Here is a 22,281-nt window from a genome sequence, read left to right as displayed (position 1 = left end):
GGTTTTACATAGATGGCCTTTATTATGTTGAGGTATGTTTATACACCATAAACCCATTTGGTTGAAGGTTTTGTCAGGAACGGATGTTGAACTTTGTCAAATGTTTTTTGTTTTTGTTTTTGTTTTTGTTTTTTTGCATCTACTATAATGATCTTATGGTTCTTACTCTTTCTCTTATTGATGTGATGTATCACACTGATTGATTTGTGAATAGTAAACCACCTTTGCAACATAGGGATAAATCCCACTTGATCATGGTGAATTTTTTAAAATGTATCATTGAATTTGGTTTGCTATTATTTTATTGAGAGTTTTTTGCATCTATGTTTATCAGGGATATTGGCCTGTAACTCTCTTTTTTAGTGGTATCTTTATCTGTTGTTGGTATGAGAGTATGTTGGCCTCATAGAATCAGGAATTTGATTTTTTTTTTTTTTTCAGCGTTTTTTTTTTATTTATTTTTGGGACAGAGAGAGACAGAGCATGAACGGGGGAGGGGCAGAGAGAGAGGGAGACACAGAATCGGAAACAGGCTCCAGGCTCCGAGCCATCAGCCCAGAGCCTGACGCGGGGCTCGAACTCACGGACCGCGAGATCGTGACCTGGCTGAAGTCGGACGCTTAACCGACTGCGCCACCCAGGCGCCCCTAGAATCAGGAATTTGGAAGTTTCCCTTACTCTCCTATTTTTTGGAATAGTTTAACAAAATAGGTATTAACTCTTCTTTATTTTTTATTATTTTTTATTTTATTTTATTTTTTTAATATGAAATTTATTGTCAAATTGGTTTCCATACATCACTCAGTGGTCATCCCAACAGGTGCCCTCCTCAATAACCATCATCCACCCTCCCCACCCTCATACCCCCACCAACCCTAAGATTGTTCAGTTTTTAAGAGTCTCTTATGCTTTGGGTCTCTCCCTCTCTAACTTTTTTTATTCCCTTCCCCTCACCCATGGTCTTCTGTTAAGTTTCTCAGGATCCACATAAGAGTGAAAACATATGGTATCTCTCTTTCTCTGTATGACTTATTTCACTTAGCATCACACTCTCCATTTCCATCCACGTTGCTACAAAAGGCCATATTTCATTCTTTCGCATTGCCACGTAGTATTCCATTGTGTATATAAACCACAATTTCTTTATCCATTCATCAGTTGATGGACATGTAGGCTCTTTCCATAATTTGGCTATTGTCGAGAGTGTTGTTATAAACATTGGGGTACAAGTGCCCCTATGCACCAGCACTCCTGTATCCCTTGGGTAAATTCCTAGCAGTGCTATTGCTGGGTCATAGAGTAGATCTAGTTTTAATTTTTTGAGGAACCTCCACACTGTTTTCCAGAGCGGCTGCACCAGTTTGCATTCCCACCAACAGTGCAAGAGGGTTCCTGTTTCTCCACATCCTTGCCAGCATCTATAGTCTCCTGACTTGTTCATTTGAGCCACTCTGACTGGCGTGAGGTGGTATCTGAGTGTGGTTTTGATTTGTATTTACCTGAGGAGGAGCAACATTGAGCAACTCTTCATGTGTCTGTTGGCCATCTGGATGTCTTCTTTAGAGAAGTGTCTATTCATGTTTTCTGCCCATTTCTTCACTGGATTACTTGTTTTTTGGGTGTGGAGTTTGGTGACTTCTTTATAGATTTTGGATACTAGCCCTTTGTCCGATATGCCAAATATCTTTTCCCATTCCGTTGGTTGCCTTTTAGTTTTGTTGATTGTTTCCTTTGCTGTGCAGAAGCTTTTTGTCTTCATGAGGTCCCAATAGTTCATTTTTGCTTTTAATTCCCTTGCCTTTGGAGATGTGTCAAGTAAGAAACTGCTGTGGCTGAGGTCAGAGAGGTTTTTCCCTGCTTTCTCCTCTAGGGCTTTGATGGTTTCCTGTCTCATATTCAGGTCCTTTATCCATTTTGAGTTTATTTTTGTGAATGGTGTAAGAAAGTGGTCTAGTTTCATTCTTCTGCACGTTGCTGTCCAGTTCTCCCAGCACCAGTTGTTAAAGAGACTGTCTTTTTTTCCATTGGATATTCTTTCCTGCTTTATCAAAGATTAGTTGGCCATACTTTTGTGGTCTAATTCTGGAGTCTATATTCTATTCCATTGGTCCATGTGTCTGTTTTTGTGCCAATACCATGCTGTCTGGATGATTACAGATTTGTAGTAGAGGCTAAAGTCTGGGATTGTGATGCCTCCCGCTTTGGTCGTCTTCTTCAATATTACTTTGGCTATTTGGGGTCTTTTGTGGTTCCATACAAATTTTAGGATTGCTTGTTCTAGCTTTGAGAAGAATCCTGGTGCAATTTTGATTGGGATTGCATTGAATGTGTAGATAGTTTTGGGTAGTATTGACATTTTAACAATATTTATTCTTCCAATCCATGAGCATGGAATGTTTTTCCATTTCTTTATATCTTCATCAATTTCCTTCATAAGCTTTCTATAGTTTTCAGCACACAGATCTTTTACATCTTTGGTTAGATTTATTCCTAGGTATTTTATGCTTCTTGGTGCAGTTGTCAATGGGATCAGTTTCTTTATTTGTCTTTCTGTTGCTTCATTATTAGTGTATAAGAATGCAACTGATTTCTGTACATTGATTTGTATCCTGCAACTTTGCTGAATTCATGTATCAGTTCTAGCAGACTTTTGGTGGAGTCTTTCAGGTTTTCCATGTATAATATCATGTCATCTGCAGAAAGTGAAAGTTTGACTTCATCTTTGCCAATTCTGATGCCTTTGATTTCCTTTTGTTGTCTGCTGATGCTAGCGCTTCCAACACGCTGTTAAACAACAGCGGTGAGAATGGACATACCTTTCGTGTTCCTGATCTCAGGGAGAAAGCTCTCAGTTTTTCCCCATTGAGGATGATGTTAGCTGTGGGCTTTTCATAAATGGCTTTTATGATCTTTAAGTATGTTCCTTCTATCCCGACTTTCTCCAGGGTTTTTATTAAGAATGGATGCTGAATTTTGTCAAATGCTTTTTCTGCATCGATTGACAGGATCATATGGTTCTTCTCTTTTCTTTTATTCATGTGATGTATCACGTTGATCGATTTGCGAATGTTGAACCAGCCCTGCATCCCAGGAATGAATCCCACTTGATCATGGTGAATAATTCTTTTTATATGCTGTTGAATTCTATTTGCTAGTATCTTATTGAGAATTTTTGCATCCATATTCATCAGGGATATTGGCCTGCAGTTCTCGTTTTTTGCTGTGTCTCTGTCTGGTTTAGGAATCAAAGTAATGCTGGCTTCATAGAATGAGTCTGGAAGTTTTCCTTCCCTTTCTATTTTTTGGAACAGCTTGAGAAGGATAGGTATTATCTCTGCTCTAAATATCTGGTAGAATTCCTCAGGGAAGCCATCTGGTCCTGGACTCTTATTTGTTGGGAGATTTTTGATAACTGATTCAATTTCTTTTCTGGTTATGGGTCTGTTCAAGTTTTCTATTTCTTCCTGTTTGAGTTTTGGAAGTGTGTGGGTGCTTAGGAATTTGTCCATTTCTTCCAGGTTGTCCAGTTTTTTGGCATATAATTTTAGGTAGTATTCCCTGATAATTGCTTGTATTTCTGAGGGATTGGTTGTAATAATTCCATTTTTTTTCCATTGTCCAAATTTTAGTTTATTTCAAGAGAGGTACATATTTCAAGAGGTCTCTGATATAATTTGAGGGCAGAATCCATCTAGAATTTTACTTTTTTGCCTTAATGTTTTATAGTCCTCAACATCAAAATTTATAGTGACTCTCCTTTGTGAAATCACCTTTATATAGGTCATTCTCCTAGAAACAACCATTTTCTTTCTTTTCATCACCCTCTTTGAATATTTATATAAAATGAAATAAAGTACATTGTTTCTGTAATAAGCACAATGAGCTTGATTAAACTCTACTGACTCTCAGAAAGGAAGTTGTCATCCATCACCTCACAGCATCCAGCCTGGTAAGGAAACAGCATGCCCCGGGGATCAGCCATCGGGAATGTTGAGATATCAGCATTCCAGGTGCTCTGCTAGGTGGAGGTGAGATAAGAGAACTTTTCCTCTGTGGGCTTTAGGAGTTGTCTTGTCCACATTCATCTCGCTTTGGAGTTAAGACCATTGTATTCCAGTGAGGTGATAATAATTCCATTTTCATTCATGATTTTATCTATTTGTGTCATCCCCCTTTTCTTTTTGAGAAGCCTGGCTAGAGGTTTATCAATTTTGTTTATTTTTTCAAAAAACCAACTCTTGGTTTCATTGATCTGCCCTACAGTTTTTTTTTTTTAGATTCTATATTGTTTATTTCTGCTCTGATCTTTATTATTTCTCTTCTTCTGCTGGGTTTGGGGTGTCTTTGCTGTTCTGCTTCTATTTCCTTTAGGTGTGCTGTTAGATTTTGTATTTGGGATTTTTCTTGTTTCTTGAGATAGGCCTGGATTGCAATGTATTTTCCTCTCAGGACTGCCTTTGCTGCATCCCAAAGCGTTTGGAGTGTTGTATTTTCATTTTCATTTGTTTCCATATATTTTTTAAATTTCTTCTCTAATACCTGGTTGACCCATTCATTCTTTAGTAGGATGTTTTTAACCTCCATGTTTTTGGAGATTTTCCAGACTTTTTCCTGTGGTTGATTTCAAGTTTCATAGCATTGTGGTCTGAAAGTGTGCATGGTATGATCTCAATTCTTGTATACTTATGAAATTGTATACAATTCTTATATAGTGTTTTGTGACCCAGTATGTGATCTATCTTGGAGAATGTTCCATGTGCACTCGAGAATAAAGTATATTCTTTGGCTTTGCGATGCAGAGTTCTAAATATCTCTGTCAAGTCTATCCAATCCAATGTATCATTCAGGGCCCTTGTTTCTTTATTGATCCTGTGTCTAGATGATCTATCCATTGTTGTAAGTGGAGTATTAAAGTCCCCTGCAATTACCACAATCTTATCAATAACGTTGCTTATATTTGTTATTGTTTTATATATTCGGGGTCCAATATTCAGTGTATAGATATTTATAATTGTTAGCTCTTCCTGATGGATAGACACTGTAATTATTATATAATGCCCTTCTTCATCTCTTGTTACAGCCTTTGATTTAAAGTCCAGTTTGTCTGATATAAGTAGGGCAACTCCAGCTTTCTTTTGACTTCCAGTAGCATGATAGATAGTTCTCCATCCCCTCACTTTCAATCTGAAGGTGTCTTCAGGTCTAAAATGAATCTCTTGTAGACTGCAAATAGATGGGTCTTGTTTTTTTTTTTTTTTTTTTTTTATACATTCTGATACCCTATGTCTTTTGTTTGGAGCATTTAGTCCATTTACATTCAGTGTTATTATAGAAAGATATGGGGTTACAGTCATTGTGATGTCTGTAGGTTTCATGCTTGTAGTGATGTCTCTGGTATTTTGTGGTTCTTGCAACATTTCACTTACAGAGTCCCCCTTAGGATCCTTGTAGGGCTGGTTTAGTGGTGATGAATTCCTTCAGTTTTTGTTTGTTTGGGAAGACCTTTATCTCTCCTTCTATTCTGACTGGCAGACTTGCTGGATAAAGGATTCTCGGCTGCATATTTTTTCTGTTCATCACATTGAAGATTTCCTCCCATTCCTTTCTGGCCTGCCAAATTTCAGTAGATAGATCCGTCACAAGTCTTATTGGTCTTCCTTTATATGTTAGAGAGTGTTTATCCCTAGCTGCTTTCAGAATTTTCTCTTTATCCTTGTATTTTGCCAGTTTCACTATGATATGTTGTGCAGAAGATCGATTCAAGTTATGTCTGAAGGGAGTTCTCTGTGCCTCTTGGATTTCAATGCCTTTTTCCTCCCCCAGATCAGGGAAGTTCTCAGCTATGATTTGTTCAAGTACACCTTCAGCCCCTTTCTCTCTCTTTTCCTCTTCTGGAATTCCTATTATATGGATATTGTTCCGTTTGATTGCATCACTTAGTTTTCTAATTCTCCCCTCATACTCCTGGATTTTTTTTATCTCCCTTTTTCTCAGCTTCCTCTTTTTCCATAATTTTATCTTCTAATTCACCTATTCTCCCCTGCCTCTTCAATCCGAGCTGTGCTCGCCTCCATTTTATTTTGCACCTCATTTATAGCATTTTTTTAAGGTCCTCATGACTATTGCTTAGTCCCTTGATCTGTGTAGCAATAGATTCTCTGCTGTCCTCTATACTTTTTTCAAGCTCAGTGATTAATTTTATGACTATTATTCTAAATTCTTGTTCAGTTATATTGCTTAAATCGTTTTTGATTAATTTGTTAGCTGTCGCTATTTCCTGGAGTTTCCCTTGAGGAGAATTCTTCCGTTTCATCATTTTGGGTAGTCCCTGCAGTAGCTCCCAACTGCAGGGCGCTTCTCCTGTACTGTCCTGAGTAACTTGTGTTGGTGGGCAGGGCGGCAGTCAGACCCTATGTCTGCCCCTAGCCCACCACTAGGGCCACAGTCAGACTGGTGTGTACCTTATCTTCCCCTCTCCCAGGGGCAGAACTCACTGTGGAGTGGTGTTGCCCCTGTCTGGGCTACTTGCACACTGCCAGGCTTGTGGTGCTGCTTTGATGGGATCTGGCATATTAGCTGGGGTGGATCTGCAAGGTGCACAGGGCAGGAGGGCTGAGCTTAGCTCACTTTGCCATAGGTGGCCCCTGTGGGAGGGGTTCTGCAGCACCGGGAGGGAGGCAGACCCATTGGAGGGATAGATCCACAGAAGCACAGCATTGGGTGTTTGCACCGTGCAAGCAAGTTCGGTGACAGGAACTGGTTCCCTTTGGAATTTTGGCTGGGGGATGGGAGAGGAAATGGTGCTTGCCAGTGGCTTTGTTCCCCGCTGAGCTGAGCTCTGTCTTCTGGAGTTCAACAACTCTCCCTCCTAGTGTCCTCTTGCCTCCCCACTCTCCGAGAGGAGAGCTGTTGACTTATAACATTCCAGATGTTAAGTCCCACTGGCTGTCAGAACTCACACAGTCCAGCCCCTCCACTTTTGCAAGCCAGACTCAGGGGCTCTGCCTTGCCAGGAGGACTGTCCCTCCACTGCCCTGGCTCCCTCCCACCAGTCCGTGTAGCGTGCACTGCCTCTCCCCCTTTCCTACCCTCTTCCGTGGGCCTCTTGTTTACGCTTGGTTCCAGAGAGTCTATTCTGCTAGTCTTCTGGCAGTTTTCTGGGTTATTTAGGCAGATGTGGGTGAAATCTAAGCTATCAGTAGGACGTGGTGAGCCCAGCGTCCTCCTACGCCGCCTTAACTCTTCTTTAAATGTTTGGTAGAATTCTCCTGTGAAGCCATCTGGTCCTGGACTTGTTTTTTGGGAGGTTTTTGATTATTGATTCAATTTCTTTGCTGGTTATGGGTCAGTTCAAATTTTCTATTTCCTATTGTTTGAGCTTTGGTAGATACGTTTCTAGGAATTTATCCATGTTTTCTAGCTTGTCCAATCTGTTAGCATGCAGTTTTTCATTACATTCTCTTATGATGGTTTGCATTTCTCGTGTTACCTCTCCCCTCTAGTTTGTGGTTTTATTTACTTGAATCCTTTTTCTTTTTTTCTTGATAAGCCTGGCTAGAGGTTTATCAATGGTTTATCAATTTTGTTGATCTTTTTAAAGAAAACAGCTCCTGGTTTCGTTGATCTGTTCTATTATATTTTTTAGTATCTATGTCATTTATTTCTGCTCTATTCTTTATTATTTCCTTCTTTCTGCTGGTTTTAGGTTTTGTTTTTTTTCTTTTTTTTTTTTTTTTTTTTACCTCCTTTAGGTGCAAGGTTAGGTTGTTTATTTGAGCTTTTTCTTGCTTCCCAGAAGTTTTGAACCATCGTGTTCTCATTTTTACTTGTTTCTATGTACTTTTTTTTTTTTTTTTTTTTTAAAAGAATGAGGGAGACTTTTTTTTAATTTTTTCTTTTAACATTTTATTTATTTTTGAGACAGGGAGAGACACAGCATGAACAGGGGAAGGTCAGAGAGAGGGAGACACAGAATCTGAAACAGGGTCCAGGCTCTGCGCTGTCAGCACAGAGCCCGACGCGGGGCTCAAACTCACGGACCGTGAGATCATGACCTGAGCTGAAGTCGGCCGCTTAACCGACTGAGCCACTCAGGCGCCCCTCTATGTACTTTTTAATTTCTTAGATTTCCTGGTTGAACCATTCATTGTTTAGTAGCATGTTATTTAACATTCATGTATTTGTGGTCTTTCGAGGTTTCTTCTTCTGGCGAACTTCTAGTTTCATAGTGTTGTGGTCAGAAAAGGTGCATGATACAATTTCAATCTTCTTGAATTGTTGAAGCTTGTTTTGTGGACTAATATGTGATCTACTCTGGAGAATGTCCCATGTTCACTTGAACAGAATGTGTATTCTGCTGTTTTAGGATGGAATGTTTTGAATATATGTGTTAAATCCATCTGGTCCAGTGTGTCATGCAAAGGCATTGCTTCCTTGTTTTTTTTTTTTTTTAATTTTTTTTTTCAACGTTTTTTATTTATTTTTGGGACAGAGAGAAACAGAGCATGAACGGGGGAGGGGCAGAGAGAGAGGGAGACACAGAATCGGAAACAGGCTCCAGGCTCCGAGCCATCGGCCCAGAGCCTGACGCGGGGCTCGAACTCACGGACCGCGAGATCATGACCTGGCTGAAGTCGGACGCTTAAACCAACTGTGCCACCCAGGCGCCCCTTCATTGCTTCTTTGTTTGATGTCTGTTTAGTTGATCTGTCCACTGATGCAAGTATGGTGTTAAAGTCCCCTATTGGTATTGTATTATTATCAGTTAGTTCCTTTATGATTATTACTAACCATTTTATGTATTTAGGTACTCCTGTGTTGGGTACATGAATATTTACAATTGTTATATATTTTGTTAGATTGTTCCCTGTATTATTATTATTATTATGTAGTGTCCTTCTTTGTTTCTTGCTACAGTCTTTGTTTTCAAGTCTGTTTTGCCCAATATATTGCTACTCTAGCTTTCTTTTGACATCCATTTGCATGATAAATGTTTCTCCATCCTCTGACTTTCAATCTGCAGGTGTCTTTAGGTTTAAAATGGGTCTTTTGTAGACAGCATATAGATGAGTCTTGTTTTTTTTTTTTTTTCTTTTTTTTAATCCATTCTCTTACCCTACATTTTTTGATTGGAGCATTTAGTCCATTTACATTCAAAGTAATTATTGATAGATATGTATTTGTTGCCATATTATTCATTGTTTTACGGTTTCTCTGAACATTTTCTCTGATACTTTCTTGTCTTTAATATTACTTTTTTTTAAAGAGCTTAGGCGGTTAAAAACTTACTGAAGTTGGTACATAAAACAACTTATAGAGATAGCAGTCTATTTTCCACTGATAGCAATGTAACGTTAATTGCATACAGAAACTCTACCATTTTATTCTTCCCCTTTTATATTCTCATGTCATAATTTACCTTTTTATATATTGTGTATCCATTAACAAATTATTGTAGGTATAGCTATTTTAATCCTTTTGTACTTTATACTGTAATTAAGTGGTTAAGATACCACCAGATTATAGTACTCTGAATTTGATTACAGCTTACCTTTACAAATACCTCATATATTTTCATGCTATCAATTTGTGTCCTTTCATAAGCTTGAAAAACTTTTAATATTTCTTGAAGGTACGTTGGGTGGTGATTAACTCCCTCAGCTCATAAGTGTGGCCCAATTCAGGACCCATACTTCTGTAACTGCCTTTATCAAGCTACAAAACTCTGGGATACTACCCATCTACTGTATCCATCCCAGAGCTCCTATGCCCCAGAATCAGCTGAAATTATTTAAGCTAGCCAACCCTAAACCTGCTTTCTCTGCCTTGCCCATTCCTTCTTGTAGAAAATCGAAAATCTTTTGTCTAATTTCCCTCAGTCTTTCTGCTTCATGACCAATCCTGGTGCTTTCCTGTGTGGCCCCAATGGTATGTGGCATGCTCCCTTCTCTTGGGAATGATGAATATAAAACACTGCCTTTTTTTTTTTAAAGACAGTTTTCTTTAGAGCAGTTTTAGGCTCACAGCAAATTGAGCAGAAGTACAGAGATTTCCCACATGTCTCTTACCTTTCCACATGTACAGCCTCTCCCATTAACAGCATTCTCCATTAGAGTTGTACATTTGATATAATTGATGAACATTCAGTTATACATCATCATCACCCAAAGTCCATAGGTTACAAGAGAGTTGTCATTTGATGGGTTTGGACAAATGTATAATGACATGTATCTGTTATATGTATAACCATTATAGTGTCACACAGAGTAGTTTCTCTGCCCTAAAAATCCTGTGTTTCACTTGTCAATCCCTCTCTCCACCAGAGGCTCTGACAACCATTCATCTCTCTACTGTATGTATAGTTTTGCCTTTTCCAGGTTGTCATAGAGTTGGCTTCTTTTACTTAGTATTATGCATTTAAGTTTCTTCCAAGTCTTTTTTTTAAAGTTTATTTATTTGAAAAAATTTTTTAAATGTTTACTTATTTTTGAGAGAGAGAGAGAGAGTGAGAGAGAGAGAGAGAGAGAGAGAGCGCAATCAGGGGAGGGCAGAGAGAGAGAGACACACACAGAATCTGAAGCAGGCTCCAGGCTCTGGGTTGTGTGCACAGAGTCCAAATGCAGCTTGAACTAATGAGCCATGAGATCATGACCTGAGCTGAAGTCTGATGCTTAACCGACTGAGCCACCCAGGAGCCCCTAAAGTTTATTTAATTTTGAGAGGAGAGAGAGAGACAGAGAGACAGAGAGACAGAGAATGAGCGGGTGAGGGGAAGATAGTGAGACAGAGGATCCATGCTGGCAGTAAAGAGCCCGATTCAGGGCTTGAACTCACGAACTGTGAGATCATGACCTGAGCTAGTCAGACTCTTAACTGACTGAGCCACCCAGGTGCCCCATGTTCCATGTCTTTTCATGATTTGATAGCTCATTACTTTTTAGCACTGAAATATTCCACTGTCTGGATGTACCACAGCGTATTCATCCATTCACAAACTGAAGGACATCTTGGTTGCCTCTAAGTTTTGGCAATTATGAATACAGCTGCAATGAACATCCATCTGTAGGTTTTTCAGCTCCTTTGGTTAAGCACCAAGGAGCACAATCGCTGGATTGTATGGTAAACGTATGTTTAGTTTTGTGAGAAACTGCGAAACTTCTTCCAAAGTGTCTACACCATTTTCCGTTCCCACTAGCAATGAATAAGAGTTCCTTTTACTCTACATCTAACCCACCGCGTGCTATTGTCAGTGTTCTTGATTTAGGTCACTCTAATAGGTATGTAGTAGTATCTCAGTGTTTTAACTTGCATTTCCCTGATGACATATGATGTGGGGCATCTTTTCATATGCTTATTTGCCATCTCTATATCTTTGGTGAGGTGTCTGTTCAGGTCTTCGGCCCATTTTTAAATAAGGTAGTTCTTTTTCTTACTGTGTAGCTTTAAGAGTTTGTGTTTGGATAACAGTCCTTTATCAGATTTATCTTTTACAAATATTTTCTCACAAGTTATCTTTTCAAAGTCAGTCATTCCCTGACCTGTTGGCTAACCTAAATACTAATAAATATTAATAAAACCTCCATTTAAAACGCCATCCTTTACCCTCACTGTCCAAGATCACATTTGGGCTTGTCTACCTCTCAAAGGTTAGACTGAGAAAGAAAAGCCAGATCCTCTCCTTTTCCCCATGTATATCCCTCTTCTTACAGGCTGTTTTTCAGGATGCATTTATCCCTGCGGTGATTCGCACTGGCAAGTCTTTCACTCTCAGAAGAACCCAGTGGAGCGTCTCCTTGTTTTTGCAGTAAATGAAAACATCAGAGTTTGGATGAAAGTCAGCCTGATTACAGAGCCTATATGGTTCTCACTGCATGCTGCTGCTGCAAGATTTGTATTTCTCTGACAATTTTCATTTTAACCTGGAGCTCATCTAGATTTGTGACCACAAATTTCTAGTCATTGTTATAATTTAACGTTAAAGAGAACATGATATTTGAGTCAGTTTAAATATGTGTGTGCATCACTTTTCTACCTGCTACTAACCATGCGGGTTTGGTCAAAGTATGTTCATCTTTGTAAACTTCTGTGTATTAATTTGTAGAATGCAAACAATACCTGCCTCATATGCCTTTACAAATATAATTTGCATAATACATTGCAATCTTGAAACATAGAGCTAGGCTACAAAATTATTGTTATTTCTCCTTTTCATTTTTGCCTCAATTATATAAGAAAATTATCTCATGTGCCATGATACTGATTTTTGATTTTACCCATAATAAGTACAGAAAAGAACCCATTTCATGAATTTCTCAATCCCTCAAGGCCTAAGTAAGGAATATTAGTAACAACTGAGATAACTGAGGCTCAATTAGATATTAAGATATTAAGTAAGTTTCAATTTATAATAATTGTGGAAAAATTTCTTTAAAGCTTAACTGATTCCTTTCACCATTCTGTTTAGATATTGAGGTTTCACAATTCTTCTTCCCTAATCAACCCATCAGAAGAAAAGAGGTTGAGTTTAGAGAGTTTGAACCAGAGAAATCTGGAGTGGGGTCAACAAGACCTTCAGAATAGGGTGGGCATGGCTCTGTACTGAAAAAAGGAGAATGACGTTTAGGACTATGTACTCAATGGTGGAATCTACAGACTGTTTCAATTGTTGGAGTCTAAGAATGTTTCCAGCCAGCCTTATTATGGACATCCAAATTGACCCCCTGAGATTAGGGGACTGTTGGGCTCTTGTTTCATGAAATGAACCTAAGAATAATGAACTATGAATCCTGTTGAATGGCTGGCACCAAATAAAGTGGCCCACACAGTTTGCCCTTTCTCTAAAGTGAAGTCCACTAGTTGACAAGTCTGGTCCGATGATTGTTCAGTCCACTTGTTACTGTTTCTTAAATACATGAGGACAACTAAAGATCACTTGATACTTGAGGGATGATTGTGTATACAAAAAAAAAAAACAAAGAGAAAAAATCATTGGGAAACAGGCTGTTATGTGGCAGTTGCCTTCTCAGTTTGTTCAGTGAAGTAGCCTATGTCAGCTCTAATGGAGAAGCCAAAGAGGTGCCATGTTTGTAGCCATACTCATGGTAATTACAGTGGGCAAGGAGTTCCTACAGGAAACAGCCTTCTGGGCATGGGATTTGGAGAAACAGGTGCTGAGACAGGAATATAGTGTTCAGGTAGTCATGAATTAGAACAGAGGAGTAGGAAAAGCTTGAGGAGCATTTATCTTGAAGTCTCTAGAAGCCATTTCTTTATCTCTTTATCTACTTTCCTGAGTTTTTCATCTGTCCTCTCTCACAAATTGCTTTCATGGTTGGAAACTGCTGGGCCATCATTGTACAGAGCATGACAGGAGCTAGCACTTTGCTGTTTGCCCTAGGTCAGCTAAATGTTCCAGCTCTGTTTCCTGGTCTAAAAGCTCCTTACTGGGGCATTTGGGTGGTTCAGTCAGTTAAGCATCTGATTCTTGATTTCGGCTCAGGTCATGATCTCATGTTGATGGGAATGCGCCCCACTTGTGCTCTTGCTGATAAAATGGATCCTCCTCGGGATTCTCTCTCTCTCTCTCTCTCTGTCCCCTTTCCTGCACTCATGTTTGTGCTCTCTCTCAAATTTAACAACTAAACATTAAGGGAAAATCTCTTTCCTCTCAAAGGTTCCCCTGGACTCCCAGGAAGACTAACAGTGGGCTGTCTCTGCTGCCCTTGCATTTTGGCATCAGTGAGTGTGTATGGCCTCCTTTCTAGGACAGCTGACACTTTTAGAATGTTTTCTGCCTGAATTTCTGAAACAGAGATGGTCCAGAGGAATGATGTTGCAGGAAGGAAGTGGGTCTTGAAGGAGAGCTTCTAATTTTCCACTGTCATCTTCCAGAAAGGGACAGAAAAGCAAAACTTCTCCCCATTTGTGGTTGAAGAAAGAGGCAGTGGGTAGATTAAGAATCATCCTTGGGAAGTGTAGTAACAAACAGGACAGACAGGGAAGAGAATAAAAAAACCTCAATTTCCACACGACCCATGTTCTCTTTAATATGGGTTGTGTAATTTCTAAGTTACAATCTAAAATATCTATCTTAAATATAAAAAATATAGATAAATGATATCTATCTATCTATCATCATCATCATCATCATCATCATCTGTCTATCATCAATTTATGTTTATTTATGTTTGTGTGGCTTGGGTTTCTTGAGAGAAACAAAGGGAGGTGGATAGGGAATAGAAATGCCCATTATCCAGCATCCATTTATGACACAGGCATTGTTATGCATTTCACCTAGGTGACACAATCAATATCTCTGGATGTGGGAGTAAAAAGGCCATGAAAGCAAAAAATAGGCAACTGGGACTACGTGAAACTTGCAAATTGTTGTGAATTAAAGGACACAATCAATAGAGTCAAAAAACAAACTATAGAATGGGAGAAAATATTTGCAAATTAGATATCTGATAAGCAGGTAGTGTCTCAGAATATATGCAGAACGCCTACAACTCAACAACAGTAAAAACAAATAACCTGATTAAAAAATGGGCAAAAGACTTTTCTGTGGACTGAATGTTTGTGTGTCCCCCAAATCCATGTGTTAAAACCTAATCCAGTGTGATTATATTTGGAGGTGGAGCTTTGGGGGAGTGATTAGGTCATGAGGAAACTCTCATAAATGGGATTACTGCTCTTAGAAACCCAAGAGACCCCAGAAAGCTCCTTAGCCCCTTCCACTATGTGAGGTTATAGTGAGATGTTGGCTATCTGTAAACAAGGAAGCAGGCTCCCACCAGACACCGAATCTCCTAGTGCTTTCATCTTGGGTTTTTCAGCCTCCAGTACTGTGAGAAATAAATTTCTGTTGTTTATAAGACACCCAATCTATGGTATTGTGTGATAGGCGCTCAAATGGACTAAGAAAGACTTGAATAGATATTTCTCCAAAGATGATATATAAGTGGCCTGCAAGCAAATGAAAAGATGCTCAATATCACTAATTATCAGAACTGCAAGTCAAAACCATGATGAACTATCACCTCATACCCATTAGGATGGCAACTATGAAAGAAAACAGAAAACAAGTGTTGGTAAGGATATTGAAAATGGCAACCGTTGTGCATTATTGGTGAGTTAGTAAAATGGTGAGACTGCTACGGAAAATAGTATGGAGGTTCTTCAAAAAATTAAAAATAGAGCTACCATATGAGCTAGCAATCCCCTTTGGGATTTCTATTCTAAAAGAGTTGAAAGTAGGATCTTAAAGAGATATTTGCAGCACTAATTTACTATAGCCAAGAGATGGACGCAAGCCAAATGTCCATTGACAATGCACGAGGAAACAAAATGTGGTCTGTACATACATAGGAATATTATTCCTCTCTAAAAAGCAAAGAAATACTATCACATGCTACAAAATGGATGAACCTTGAGGATATTATGCTAAGTGAAAGAAGTCCGTTGCAAAAAGACAAATAATGTATGATTCCACTTAAATAAAAATCTAAAGTAGTCAAATGCATAGAAACATAAAGTAAAATCATAGTTACCAGGGTTGCAAGGAAGAAGAAAAGTGGAATTGTTATTTAATGGATATAGAGTTTCAGATCTGCAAGTTGAAAAGGTCCAGAAATCTGTTTCAAAATGCAAATATACTTAACACTCCTGAAATAGTTAAACACTTAAAAACAGTTAAGGTGGTAAATTTTTTGTTACATGCTTTTTGCCACAATAAAAAGTAAACAAAGAATAGCCCTAATAAAGTGTTAAATAAAACACGTTTCTACCTCTTACCTTGACAAACTACTTTCATAACACTGGAAGGCCAGATTCAAGTTTAGAATCCTGAGAATCTATAAGGTTCCATGCCAAAAGGTGGTAGCACAGGGAGGGCCACCCTGGTTTCCCAGGTGCCTGCCCATGGACCACAGCTTACTCCCTCTCCCTCTCATTCTCACTTACTATACAATGTGAGGCACCTACACATGCGCAGGTATAAACACCTATAGTTCACATGCCCAATGGTCATCCACATCCCTTGCATACAGCTCCTGCCTGACCACCCCTGGAAGTGAACATATCAACAATGTGGTCTGCTGTTGGAAGGATGGACCCAGGTTCTGGAAGTTGAGGAAACTTGCTCCAGGCCAAAGTCTATGTGTGATCTTTCAAGCCTGACCATAGGCAATTATTAGGCTTTTCTTGGCAGTCCTCATGGGGGAAAGCGCTAGCTGGCACCAGCTTCCTGTGGAGAAAAGGAAATACCCAACTCCAGCCCACTCTGGACAACCTATGAATTCAATGAAATATTTAAGGAAAAATTATACCAAATCCCTACAATTTATTTTATAAGATAGCGGCATTTTGTGAGGCCATCATTACTCCAATACTAAAACCAGACAAAGACAGTACAAGTAAAAAACAAACTATAGACCAATATCTGTCGTGAACATAAATGCAAAAATTCTCAATGAAATATAACAAATAGAATCCAACAATATATGTAAAGAATTATACACTAGGACTAGGTGGGGTTTATCCCAGTTATGCAAGGATGTCAACGTTCAAAAGTCAGTTAAAGTATTTCATCCATAAGCAGACTGAAGAATAAGAATCACTTGATCCTATCAACAGGTGCTGAAAAAGCACTTGACAAGATCCAACACCCATTCCCAAAAAATAAACAAAAAATGGCTCAGTAAACTGAGAGTAGATTTATTCTCTATTCCCCTAGAACAACTGTACTTGAACTTCCTGTACTTGAAAAAGAACATGCACACAAAACCCACAGGTAATATAATACTTGATGGTAAGAAAGTCAAATCTCTCCTACTAACATAAGAAACAAGGCAAGGATGTCCCCGTTATGAGTGCTTTTCAGGGTAGTAATGGTAGTCCTAGCTAATGCAGTAAAACATAAAAAAAAGTTACGCAGTTTGAGAAGGAAGAAACAAAACTGTCTTTTTCATAGATGACATAATTGCCTACGCAGAAAATCTGAAAGAATCACCAAAAAACTCCTCGAACTAAGTAATTATGGCAAGGTGGAAGGATATAAGGTTAACATGTGAAAGTTAATTGCTTTCCTCTATATGAGCAAAGACCAAGTAGAATTTGAGATGAAAAACACAATGATATTTACTTTTGCACTTCTAAAAATGAGATCTATGCGAGGAATATACAAAACTCTGATGAAATTAATCAAAGCAGAACTAAATAAATGAAGAGATAATCCATGTTCATGGACAAGAAGACTCAATATTGTCAAGATTTCAGTTTTTCTGGACTTGATCTACAGATTCATTGCAATCCCAATCAAAATCACAGCAGGTTATTTTGTGCCAACAACATTATTTTACTGATAAACTAATTCTAAAATTTATATGGAGAGGCAAAAGACCTACTCAGAACAGAGGAAGTAGGCCTGACTTGAAAGTTGAGAACTGATCATGTTGTGACTTAGTATAAAGCTATAGTAATTAATACAGTATGATCCTGGCAGAAAAATAGACAAATCAATGGAACACAATAGAGATCCCAGAAATAAACCCAGATAATTGTAGTCAACTGATCTTTGATAAAGTAGTAAAAAAAAAAACCACACACACACACACACACACACACAAATCCTTGAGCAAAGACAGTCTTATCAAAAAGTGATGCTGGACATCAACCTGCCAAAAAATGAAGTAGAACTTACATTGCATGCAAAAATAACTCAAAATGGATCAGAAACCTAAATGTAAAATGCAAAACTATAAAACTCCTAAAGGATAACATAGGAAAATAAATACATGATCTTAGGTGTGGCAATAACTTTTTAGGTATAATATCAAAAGAACAATGTATGAAAGAAAGAATTGATAAAGCTGGAATTCATTAAAATTAAGTTTAAATAAGTAAATTTAATTTAAGTAAATTTAAATTTTCTACTCTGTAGAAAGACACTGTCAAGAGAGTGAAAAGACAAGCCCAGTCTATAAGAAAATATTTGCAAAAGATGTATCTCATAAAGGACTGTTATCCAAAATATACAAACTTTGGATGGACCTTGAGGGCATTATCCATAGTAAGATAAATTAGAAAGATAAATACCATATGATCTAATTTATAGATGGAATCTAAAAAAGACTCCAAACTACAGATAGTAAAATGTGATTACTGAGGGATGGGAGTGGGATGATAGGACAGATGTTAAGGGTACAAACTTGTGATGTGAAGTAAATAAGCCCTAGAGACCTGTGCACTAGGTCTAGTGGATACTGACATCCACATTGTATTACAACCATCAAAATGCCAAGAGACTAGAACTCAATGATTTCAGAAGTTAAACAGAAATGATAATTATGTAACATGATGGTGGTGCTAATTATCCCTACAGTGGCAATCATAGTACATCTTATAATACATCGATGTATCAAAATAACATGTTATACACCTTAAATTTACTCAAAGTTACATGTCAAATATGTTTTTTATTAAAAAAGGAAAAAAAAAGAAAAAAAAGGAAAACAAAAAACAAAAACAAAAAAAAGGAAAGAAATCATCTGATTAGAAAATGGACCAAAGACCTTACCAGACACTTCACCAAAGAAGATATACGAATGGCAAATAAGCATATAAAATATATATCATACATCATATGTTATCAGGGAAATGCTACTAAAACAACAATGAGATACAACTACACACCTATAACCAAAATAATAAACAGTGACAACAAACAGCATGTGCTGGTGAAGAATAGGAAATCTTAATTCATTGTTGGTAAGAATGGAAAATGGTTCAGCCACAGTGTGGTGGTTTCTTACAAAAGTAAACATATTCCTATCATACAATCCAGCAACTGTGCTCCTTGGTACTTCCCCAAAGGAGTTATGTTCATAACTGCCAACACATGGAAGCAACTAAAATGTCCTTCCGTGTGTGAATGGATGAATAAGCTATGGTACATCCGCACAGTGGATTATTATTCAGTGCTAAAAGAAATGAGCTATCAAATCATGAAAAGACATGGAAGAAGGGCGCCTGGGTGGCTCAGTCAGTTAAGCATCCAACTCTTGACTCAGCTCAGCTCTTATCTCAGAGTCATGGGTTCAGACCCTGCATTGGGCTCTGCACTGGGCATGAAGCCTACTTAAAAAAAAAAAAAGCATGAAAGAACTTTAAATGCATATTAATAGTTGAAAGAAGCCAACCCTATGACAATCTGGAAGAGACAGAACTATGGAGACAGTAGATTAATGGTTTCAGGGCTTCTAGGAGAAGGAGGGATGGACAAGTGGAACACAGAGGGTTTTAGGGCAGAGAATCTGCTCTGTATAAGACTGTAATGGTCATACATATAATGGATACATGTCATTATACATTTATCCAAACTCATAAAATGACAACACCTAGAGTGAACCATAATGTAAACTAGGGACTTTGGGTGGTAATGATGTGTCAATGTAGGTTCATCAGTTGTAAAAAATGTATCACTTTCATAGGGGATGTTGTTAAGGAAGGAGGCTATGTATGTGTGTGGAGCAGACAGTATATGGAAAATTTCTGTACCATCTGCTCAGCTCTGCTGTGCACCTAAAACTGCTCTAAAAAATAAAGTCTATTAAAAATAGGGAAAAAAACCTGTGAGCATTTACTTTCTTGTATTAAGATCCCTTTCTGTTTGAGAAACTTAGAATTTTACATTTTTCTATGTCTGAAGGATAGATGAGGTCTTGCACAAAAATAATTAAAAATGACAAAAGACTGGTATAATTTTTGCCTAAAATAATTATAAAGACAATCATGGTGATCACTGAGTAATGTATAGAATTGTTGAATCAGTATGTTGTGCACCTGAAATTTAACATTGAACGTTATTTATACTTCAATAAAAAAAATTTAAAAACAGAATGTCCATAAATCTTTTGCCATGTCAAACTAATTGCTTAATGTTACCAATTCTTTAACATGAATCACTGATAACTTCAATGAAGTGGGGGAAGATGGGGCGCCTCGGTGGCTCAGTAGATTCAACGTCCAACTTTGGCTCAGGTCATGATCTTACCATTCATGGGTTCGAGCCCCATGTAGGGCTCTGTGCTGACAGCTTGGAGCCTGGAGCCTGCTTTGGATTCTATGTCTCTTTCTCTCCCTGCCCCTCCCCCGCTTGCGCTCTGTTTCTCTCTCAACAATTTATTTAAAAAATGGGGGAAGACATTTTGCTCCATGGCAACAGGATTTACTGAGTGAAATTGGCAGGTGATGTGAAATGTCAGGTATTTCTGGAGGAGAAAGGACTACAGGAATGTATAATATTCCTTGGCTACTTGGGAGCTGTGTGATGATACTTGAAGGAGGGGAAGTTATTTTCCAGAATTTTGAAATGGAAAGGTTTTAATTATGCTAATATCAAAACATTGTGTAGGGAGACTGTCAGCCAAGAGAGAGGGGATAATGAGTCATGGGTTTGAATCTCAGTGTTAATTGTATCAGGTCTGTGATCTGGAGAGAGTTACTTAATGTCTTTACATCAGTTTCTTCATCTGAGAAAATGTGATAATTAAGTAAAACACTTAGTAGATTGGCTAGCATTCCATAAATGTTAGATGTGATGACGATATGATGATGGCGGTAACTGAGTGAAGGGACCATGTAAGCAATCTTGGCAGGAATAAGTAAGTGGTAACCCACATAATGAGAGAGAGAATAGAGGGAACAATCTGGTTAAAAAGAGGTTATTTGCTATTTCTTGATGACTTTCAAATTCATCTCCATTTGTCTTCTGCGCTTCCAAGTGCAAATTACTTGGAATAATATTACTTGGTAATATTTTTTTCTATAGAAGGTGATAAATCAATGAACAGCTCTCTCTTAAATTCAATGCTGAAAGTTTTAAATTTATGTTATATTGTAATCAAGATAAAGAACAGGTTTACCAGAGGGTGAAGGATAAACAAAAATTTTTTAAATGATCCCAAATGGAAGAAAATATGAACTTGAAATCATATTCAAGCAGAGTAGGATATGAGAGATGTGAGAGGGAGAAAGGAAGGAGGAAAAAAATCAGTGAATAAACCCAATGAATCATGTTGAGAAGTGGTGGTTCTCCCTTCACATGTGTTTATATTTTTGGAGGGCTTCTCCCCTACACTTCTCCCAGTTTTCAACCTGAGGAAGAATGATGACATTTGCACCTGAAGAAGTTTCTCCTCAGTGTTTTCTGCACGGCAGCCTTTACCTCCTTATTCCTCAAGCTGTAGATCAGGGGGTTCAGCATGGGGATCACCGTGGTGTAGAACACGGAGGCCACGTTCTCCTTGGCCACAGAACTGGCCGTGGAGGGTTTTAAGTACATGAACGCTGTAGATCCATAGAACATTCCCACAGCTGCAAGGTGAGAGCTGCAGGTGCTGAAGGCTTTGGACCTCCCCTGTGTGGTGCTGATGTGGAGGATGCTGGAGAGGATGAAGACGTAGGAAACAAGGACTGTTAAGCTGGTGACTGTGATGTTGAATCCAGCCAAAAAGAACACTGTCATCTCAATATGATAGGTGCTAGAGCAGGAGAGCTTCATGAGGGGCACGATGTCACAGAAGTAATGGCTGATGAGGAGCTCACAGTAGGACAGTTTTAACATCAGGCCAGTCTCTATTGTTGCACCAATAAATCCCGTGGCATAGACCACAGACACCAGCAGGGAACACACTTGAGGAGACATGATGACATTGTAGAGCAACGGGCTGCAGATGGCGACATAGCGGTCATAGGCCATCACTGTCAGCATGTAACACTCACCAATGACAAACACAAGGAAGAAGTAGAGCTGTGACATGCACCCCGCGTAGGAGATGATGTTCTTCTCTGACACAAAGTTCACCAGCATTTTCGGGGTAATGACAGAGGAGTAGCAGAGATCCACAAGGGACAGATTGCTGAGGAAGTAGTACATGGGGGTGTGAAGCTGAGCATTCAGACAAATCAGCGTGAACATGCCCAGGTTCCCTATGATGGTGACCAAGTAGATCCCAAGGAAGAGGAGGAAGAGGGGGAGCTGGAGCTCTGGCCGATTTGTCAATCCCCTGAGAATAAACTCGGTCACTGTAGAGTGATTTTCGGCAGCCATTCCCCTGTGATTGGGAGCCCTGTGGGGATGGGAGAGAAGAGCCCATGAAAGGCTATACATGAGTTTTTCTGATGAGGCTAGTCACCAGCATCCATCCTGAGTCTTAACGCTTTCTGGGTTGTCTCCTTACTCAATGTTTTCTAGGATTCAAACGATTTTGCCATGGTTTAGAG

General features: G+C 38.7%; 1 protein-coding gene across 1 annotated transcript; it reads right to left on the bottom strand.

The window, feature by feature from the left end:
- Nucleotides 1-21,148: 21,148 nt before the first annotated feature.
- On the bottom strand, nt 21,149-22,168 carry LOC131488529 (olfactory receptor 8A1-like). Its single transcript, XM_058690407.1, has one exon. It carries the CDS (start codon nt 22,166-22,168, stop codon nt 21,149-21,151), a length of 1,020 nt encoding a protein of 339 aa, XP_058546390.1.
- Nucleotides 22,169-22,281: the final 113 nt, after the last annotated feature.

The sequence above is a fragment of the Neofelis nebulosa genome, chromosome 10 (genome assembly GCF_028018385.1).
Source record: "Neofelis nebulosa isolate mNeoNeb1 chromosome 10, mNeoNeb1.pri, whole genome shotgun sequence".
Classification (NCBI taxonomy): Eukaryota; Metazoa; Chordata; class Mammalia; order Carnivora; family Felidae; genus Neofelis; species Neofelis nebulosa.
Note: the sequence above shows the minus strand (reverse complement) of the source record. Positions and strands in the feature narration are given on the sequence as shown.

Excerpts from the sequence above, each read along its gene's own strand:
- LOC131488529 (XM_058690407.1), bottom strand. The coding sequence starts at position 22,168 with ATGTATAGCCTTTCATGGGCTCTTCTCTCCCATCCCCACAGGGCTCCC.